At 48.2% G+C, this 7,500-nt stretch overlaps 1 protein-coding gene across 1 annotated transcript in view; it reads right to left on the bottom strand.

Moving 5' to 3' along the window:
* Positions 1–7,500, bottom strand: part of LOC119591090 (balbiani ring protein 3-like) — a gene marked incomplete at its 5' end in the record, with an annotated part of 119,315 nt that overhangs the window by 22,426 nt on the left and 89,389 nt on the right. Inside the window, 7 exon segments of the mRNA XM_037939814.1 lie at positions 607–762; positions 1,188–1,449; positions 1,741–1,888; positions 2,952–3,111; positions 3,824–4,021; positions 4,271–4,474; positions 5,284–5,487. Of these exon segments, the coding sequence (XP_037795742.1) occupies positions 607–762; positions 1,188–1,449; positions 1,741–1,888; positions 2,952–3,111; positions 3,824–4,021; positions 4,271–4,474; positions 5,284–5,487 (1,332 nt within the window).

The following is a 7,500-nucleotide window of genomic DNA, read 5'->3' as shown; positions in this document are numbered from 1 at the left end:
ATGTTTGAGGCTGAACGTGAATAGCGCAGAGACCTCTTGCCTATGATATTTTCCGTATATAAAAAACAACTATTTTACAATTTTCGCCATGGAAATTCTGATTCCCTTATTATATGGATTTATTACTCAGAAATCGTGCGAATTCTGCAATGAAATTATTCAGAAAAAAAGTTAAAATACACATGTGACTTGTACTCCTCCTAAGAAATAATATCAACCGCGAACACAGCGACTAACAGCTTAACTTAAAAATAAAAAGATAAATAAATAAAATCAGAATCAATAAAGAAAAAGCACTCATTCTCATTCTTGTCTATCTGCCTGTCTACCTGTCTATCTACCTATCGCCTTGCCCGCCTGCCTGTCCGTCTCTCTCTCCCTCTCCCTCTCCCTCTCCTCCCCTCCCTCTCTCTCTCCCTCTCCCTCCTCCTCTCTCTCTCTCTCCTCCTCCTCTCTCTCTCTCCTCTCTCCTCTTCCCTCTCTCTCTTCCCTCTCTCTCTCTCTCTCTCCCTCCCTCTCTCTCTCTCTCTCTCTCTCTCCCTCTCTCTCCTCCTCCCTCTCCTCCCTCCCTCCCTCCCTCTCTCCCTCCCTCTCACCCTCCCTCACCTGTCATGACAATCGGCTGCTGGCACTGGGTCCCGCAGCCGTTGGAGCAGCACTTCTCGTCGCCGCGGCAGTGAGAGTCGTCCGAGCACTCGAGGTCGCAGTGCCCGCTCAGGACTGGCACCAGGAAGGGGCACTGGCCGGCTTTCTGCTTCTTGCCTGGAATTCGGGGATCGCTGAGTCGATTGGAGTTCTTGATAATTGTGGTAAATAAGGGTAGCTATATGGCGTTACTGATGACGATAGTGTTGGTAATACTAATATGATAATGAATATTGTGGGAGTAGTAATGTAGTAGTAGCAGTAGTAATAATAATGATGAATAATACATATTCTGTAACAGCAATACCCTATTTTCTGAAGAGAACGAGATGATAGTTATCCATAATAATAATAATAATAATAATAATAATAATAATAATGTTGTTACTGTCACTAAATATAAGAACAAAAGTATTACTGGGGAAACTGATATTATCAATAACAACGCGATGGTGATATTCGTAACAGGCTGACAAAAAAAAAAACTTTCCCCAAATTCCCAAGAGCAGTGATAATAACCCAAGCGTCCCAAGCGCACTGACCAGGGCTGGGGCAGCAGACGCCTTCTACGGTGCTGTCGTCGGCGAAGCAGGAGTACCCCTGAGGGCACTCGAGGGCACGGGCACGGGGGCTGCAGGCCAGGGTGGCGTTGGTCTCCGGCAGGGTGTAGGGCTCTCCCAGGGGGCACGCAGGGGCAGCCGATGCCTCCACCACGGGCACGCACTGGGGTATGGCGGGGCACACGCCGTCCACGCAAGGGATGTCTACCATCTGGCACACGTGGCTGCCGCTGCACTCCACGTCCTGGGGGTGGGGGAGGGGGAGGCGTGGGGTTAGCTGATGTTATTACTTTTCGATGTTTTTTTTTTAATTATTATGCTGCTTCCGTTCTTGTGGTTTTGTTTTGTGTTACATGTCTTAACGTTCCTTTTTCAGAAGAAGGTGCAAAATAGAGAGATAAGAGATAAGAAAAAAATATATATATATTTAGTCAAGGCAATAAAATGAAACACAGTAATTCAAAACACAACATGACAGTAACAAAAAGACAATAAAAATATCGATCAGTCTAAAAATAAAGACAAGGCAAGTCACCTGGCACGGATCGCGACACTGGCAGAGTGGACAAGCCGTGTCCTTATCTAAAACGAAGCCGTAGTCGCAGCCAAGACGACACAGCATCTCGCCGCAGGTCAGAGCCTCTCGAACGCGGTCGCACACAACGAGCTCGCGGGATGATGCCCTGGGGAGGGGGAGATAGGGAGGAGGGGAAGGGGGAGATAGGGGAGGATGGGGAAGGGGGAGATAGGGAGAGGGGAAGGGGGAGATAGGGAGGAGGGGAAGGGGGAGATAGGGAGGAGGGGAAGGGGGAGATAGGGAGGAGGGGAAGGGGGAGATAGGGAGGATGGGGAAGGGGGAGATAGGGAGGAGGGGAATGGGGGATAGCGGATGGCAGAGAGAAGCGGGAGCAAGGGAAGGGATGGAATAGGCTTGGATGGGGAAAGGGGGATATGGCTGGGGGGGAGAGGGGGAGATAGGGAGGGTGGGATAAGGAGAGGTGGAGGGTAAGATAAAGAGATGGGGAGGGGGAGGGGGAGGGAGATGGGGAACAGAGATAAGGGGAAAATGGGGAGAGGGAGATAGGGAAACATCGAGATGAGGGAGATGGGAGGAAGGGAGATTGGGAGGAGAAAAAGGAAACGGGGAGGAAAATTTGGGGAGAAGATGGGAAGATGGAAGGTATGGAGAGGACGCGAGGAAAAGAAGAAAATAGAGAAACAACGATACAGATATGAGAAAAAATGAAAAAGCGAGGGAAAAAAAAGGAGAGGAGAGGGGAGATAAGGAAACAGGAATATAGAAGGGAGGGGAGAAGGGAAGGAGAGAAAAATACAATCATTATAGATGATCTTGAGTGCTTGCTTGCGTGTGTTCTAGCTATCCTTACAACCTTTTCTTTTCCTTTTTATTTATTAAGAATCGGAGAGATAGAAAGATGATAAAAGAAAAATATCTGATATTATAAATTTATGTTTATGTGCAATGACTGATTTGAGTTTGTTGCATAATATATATATATATTATATATATATATATATATATATATATATATATATATATATATATATATAATATATATATTATATATATATATATATATATATATATATATATATATCAGAGCTTGACTTGACTTGCTTTTGAAAATATTAGGTAAAATACTGAAAGAATATTTTTTAATCCCTAAAAATATTAAAAAAACAATATATATCTATCTTTTAAACATATCCTCACTCCATCCTTACTTCGTGCCAGGGATCTGCGTTCCGAAGTCGTCGACGCACCAGCACTGGCCGAGGGCGTTGCACTGCACCTGCTCGTAGGCGCCGTTCTCGTCACAGGTGGGCGTGGGGACGGCCAAGGTCACGCCCTCGAGCTCAACCAAGTCGCGCAGGTATTCGCACACTGGCGATGGGGGTAAAGAGGTTGGTACAAGGGAGAGAGAGGGGGGGGGGTGATGAGAGGGGGAGAAGGGGGTGAACAGAGGGGGAGAGGGGGTGATGATAGGGGGAGAGGGGGGGTGATGAGAGGGGAGTAGAGGGGGGAGAGGGAGAGTAGAGGAGGATTGAATAGGGAGGGAGAGAGGCAGAGGAGAGTAGGGGGGGGGGAGGGGGCGAGGGGGAGGGGGAAGGGTAGAGGAGAGAGGGGAGGAGGGGAAGGGAGGAGGAGGGAGAGAGAAGGAGGAGGGAGAGGGAGGGAGAGAGGAGGAGGAGGAGGAGGAAGAAGAGGAGGAACGGAAATTAGGAAGAGGAGAAAGATGGAGAGGGAAAAAGGGAAGAGAAAAAAAGAGTTGTTGATTTATGAAGTTTTTTTTTCTTAAGCGTTATGTTACAGTTAATTAATTTCAGTTTATAATTAGTTTGACTTTAATTAGACTTTGTAAGGTTACGGTTTCAAATGAAGGAAATAATTGTGACCCCATAACAGCTGTGGGTACACGGGTACACACACAACACACACACACACACACACACACACACACACACACACACACACACACACACACACACACACACACACACACACACACACACACACACACGTATGTATATGTGTGTGCGCGGGCGCGTGTGTATACAAGGTCGTATCCACAAGCACGAATCTCCCCGTCACTCACTGGTGGGCCCCTGCAGAAGTCCGCTTTCAAGGGTGAGGTTCTGCGGCGGCTGCGGCGTGACGCACCGGGGGCCGCATGCGGGAACGACGCAGCACTTGGTGACGGAGCCGCAGTCGCTGTCGGAGGCGCAGCGCGGACCCTCGCACAGCTCGGCGCTTGCGGACGCCACGAACGGACACTGGCCGGGCTTGCTGGCCTCTGGAGGGGGGGGGGCGGTGAAACGGGGAAGGAGAACGATAAAGGAAGGAGATACGAACAGAGGGGAGGTCAATAAGCAAATGAAGAATGTCAGTACATACGAAGGGAATGTCTAACTTTAAATCATGATAATAATAATGATAAAAATAATAACAAGGATAATAGGGAATCTAATGAAATGATCTTTCAAAAGCAAAGAGGAAGACGAAGAGGGAGAAAGGGAGAGAGTGAGAGAAAAAAAAAACTTACCGATAATGGTGGGCACAGGGCAGCAGGTGTATGGCGCGCCGGCGGTGGGCGGGGGCGTGCACTGGTGATCAGCTGGGCACGGGGCATGGGCGTCGCACTCCACCACCACGCCGCCCACAGTGAAGGGCGTGAGGCCGGTGGGGCAGGTGGCCGGCGTGGGCGTAGTGTGGGGGGCAGGGAGGTCATCCGAGTCGTTGGTCAGACCTGGGGGGGGGGGAGGGAGTTAGTATGGAGGGAGGGGAAGGGAGGAGAGGGGAGGAAGAGAGGGGAAAGGAGAAGAAAGGGAGGGAAAGGAGGTGAAAGGAGGGAACAGGAAGGGAAAGAAAGAGGAAGAGGGGAAAGGAAGGGAAAGGGGAGGAGAGGGGAAAGGAGGAAGGGGAGAGAGAAGGAAGGAGGATAAATATGAGGCAGAAATGGAGACAAGGAAACGGCAATTGAAGAGGACATGTAGGTAGGGGAGAAGAGTAAAAGAAAGGAAGAGAAAGGAAGAATAGGAAGAGGTGATATTTGGAAAAGGGAGAAAGGAGAGAGATGAAAGAGATAAAAGAGAGATAGGCGATATTCAAAAATAAATAGAGCGGGGTAAAGATAGTAATTACTCTAACAATCTAACATTGAGAGGAAAAATAGCTCGTTATACCTTTTCAAACCGCACCATCTATTTCGCTTGTTGATTCTAACAGCCAATCAGCCTGTGTTTGTTAGATAACCTGATCCCATGCACTTCTACGATTAACAGTTAAAACATTTTTAATATATTTTTTAATATAAAAAAAGGCAGAACGAGAAAGAGGAAAAAAGGTAGAAAAAATACAAACAATAAGAACCAAAAAAAGAGAAATATATATATTACTATATATATATTATTTATGCATATATATATATATATACCAACTAGTAAAGAAAAGACCCCCTAAGCCAAAAGAAACACAAAACAAACAAACAACAAATACCCCTTCCCCCTCCACCCTCCCCCCCAAAAAAAAAGGAGACCCCTCCTCCTCTGAACTCACACATGGGCGTGGCGGAGCAGGCGTCGCCCTCACACCCGGGGTCCTTCCTCATGACGCAGGTGGAGTTCTCGGGGCACGTGAGCTCCTGGCAGGGGTCGTCACACTCGCAGGTGGGGCATCCGTCGGCGCCCAGCTGGTACCCATACTCGCAGATGGTGGAGCAGAGCACTTCGGAGCCGCAGGAGTGGCGGGCTTGGGCACCAGCTGTGAGGGGGAGAAAGGGAGGGGGGTTAGATTGGGGGGGAGAAAGGGAGGGGGGTAGATTGGGGGAGGAGGAGAAAGGAAGGGTTAGGGGATTAGATTGGGGGGGAGAAAGGGAGGGGAGGGGGTTAGATGGGGGATGGGAGAGGGGGAAGAGCAGGAGAGAGAGAGGAAGTGAGGATGCATAGGTGAGTAAGTGTGAGTAAATGTGAGTGACTGTGAGTAAGGGCGGTTGGGTGACTGAGTGAGGGTGAGTAAGTGAGGATGCATAGGTGAGTAAGTGAGGGAACCGTGAGTAAGGGCGGTTGGTGACTGAGTGAGGGTGAGTAGTGAGATGCATAGGTGTACGTAGTGTGAGTGCTGTGAGTAAGGGCGGTTGGGTGACTGAGTGAGGGTGAGTAAGTGAGGATGCAAGGGGAGTAGTTGAGGGGACTGTGAGTAAGGGGCGGGTTGGGTGATGAGGGGGGAGAAAGTGAGGATGCATAGGTGAGTAAGTGTGAGTGACTGTGAGTAAGGGCGGTTGGGTGACTGAGTGAGGGTGAGTAGGGTGAGGTATGCAGAGGTGAGTAAGTGTGAGTGACTGGTGAGTAAGGGCGGTTGGGTGACTGAGCGAGGGTGAGTAAGTGAGGGCGAGACATTTTGATGTGATTCGACTGGTGAATAATTTTCTGTTTTTTTCGTTTTTCTTATTTTCTTCTTTTATCAGTTCCTCTCTCTTCACCCTTCCTTCTTTCCTTATATATTTCTCCATTTCCATTTTCCACCCTCCTCCTCTCTTAACATTTATTCTTTGTTTCCTCGCTTTCTTCCTCTCTATGTCATCTTTCCTCTCTCTCCCTTCTTTACTATCTCTTATCCCTTCCCTTTCTTACCTATTTCCCTCTCTCTCTCTCCCCCATTTTTTAAAATTTCCTCTCTTTTCTCTTCCCATTTCTTTATTTTTCTCCCCTTCTCTCTTCCCCATTTCTTTATTTTTCTCCCCTTCTCTCTTCCCCATTTCCTTCTTTTCCTCCCCTTCTCTCTTCCCCCTTTTACTTCCTCTCCTCTTTAGTTTCCTGTCCCCTCCTACCCCATTCCCCTACTTTCTTCCTTCTCCTTCTCCTCCCCATTCCCTGATTTCCATCCTCTTTATTTTCCTCTCTCCCTATCCCCCATTTCCTCCTCTTCTTCCCCCTCCTCCTCCTCCTTCTCCTCCTCTCCATCCCCGGATTTTCATGAGCTTTATTTTCATTCCTTCTACCATTTCCTCTCCCCTCCACCACCCCTCCCTCTCTCCTCCTTCTCCCCCCCCTTCCCCCTCCTTCCCTCCTCCTCCTACCTCCTCCTCTTTCTCCTCCCTCCTCCCCTCCTCTTCCTCCTCCCTACCCCCCTCCCTCCTCTCTCCTCCTCCACCCCTCCTCCCTCCTCTTCCTCCTCCCCCCCCTCCCCCTCCCCCCCTTCTCCATCCTCCTCTCCTTTCCTCCCCATGCGCACCCCCCCCCCCCGAATTCCTAATTGCCTGGACGCAAGACGGAAAACTCGGGAACCCGCGCTGCATGACGGCGATCCAAGTGCATGACCAAAGGGAGCGTCAAAGCAGAGGCTACAGAGCACGGAAGCAGGAAGGAGGAATAACAGGAAGGAGGAATAGAGAAAGAAAGAAAGAGAGAGAGAGAGAGAGAAAGAGAAAGAGAGAGAGAGAAAGAGAAAGAGAGAAAGAGAAAGAAGAGAAAGAGAGAAAGAGAAAGAAAGAAAGAGAGAAAGAAAGAGAGAAGGAAAGAAAGAAAGAAAAAAAGAAAGAGAAAGAAAGAGAGAGAAAAACATATATAAATATATTCATATAGATGGCGAAGGAAAAAATAAATAAAGAAAGAAAAAAATAGATAGCGATTCTTATAGATAGATTGGTTACGAAAGTGGTAGAGGAGGGTACAAATAAATTGAGGGAATAAGGAAGAATGCAAGGAAGGAGGAATAAAAGAAAAAGAAAGAAAGAAAGAAAGAAAGAAAGAAAATACATATAGAGATATCGATTCT

This window comes from Penaeus monodon, chromosome 3 (assembly GCF_015228065.2).
Source record: "Penaeus monodon isolate SGIC_2016 chromosome 3, NSTDA_Pmon_1, whole genome shotgun sequence".
Taxonomy (NCBI): Eukaryota; Metazoa; Arthropoda; class Malacostraca; order Decapoda; family Penaeidae; genus Penaeus; species Penaeus monodon.
The sequence above is the reverse complement of the archived record's forward strand: the minus strand, read 5'-3'. Positions and strand labels throughout refer to the sequence as shown.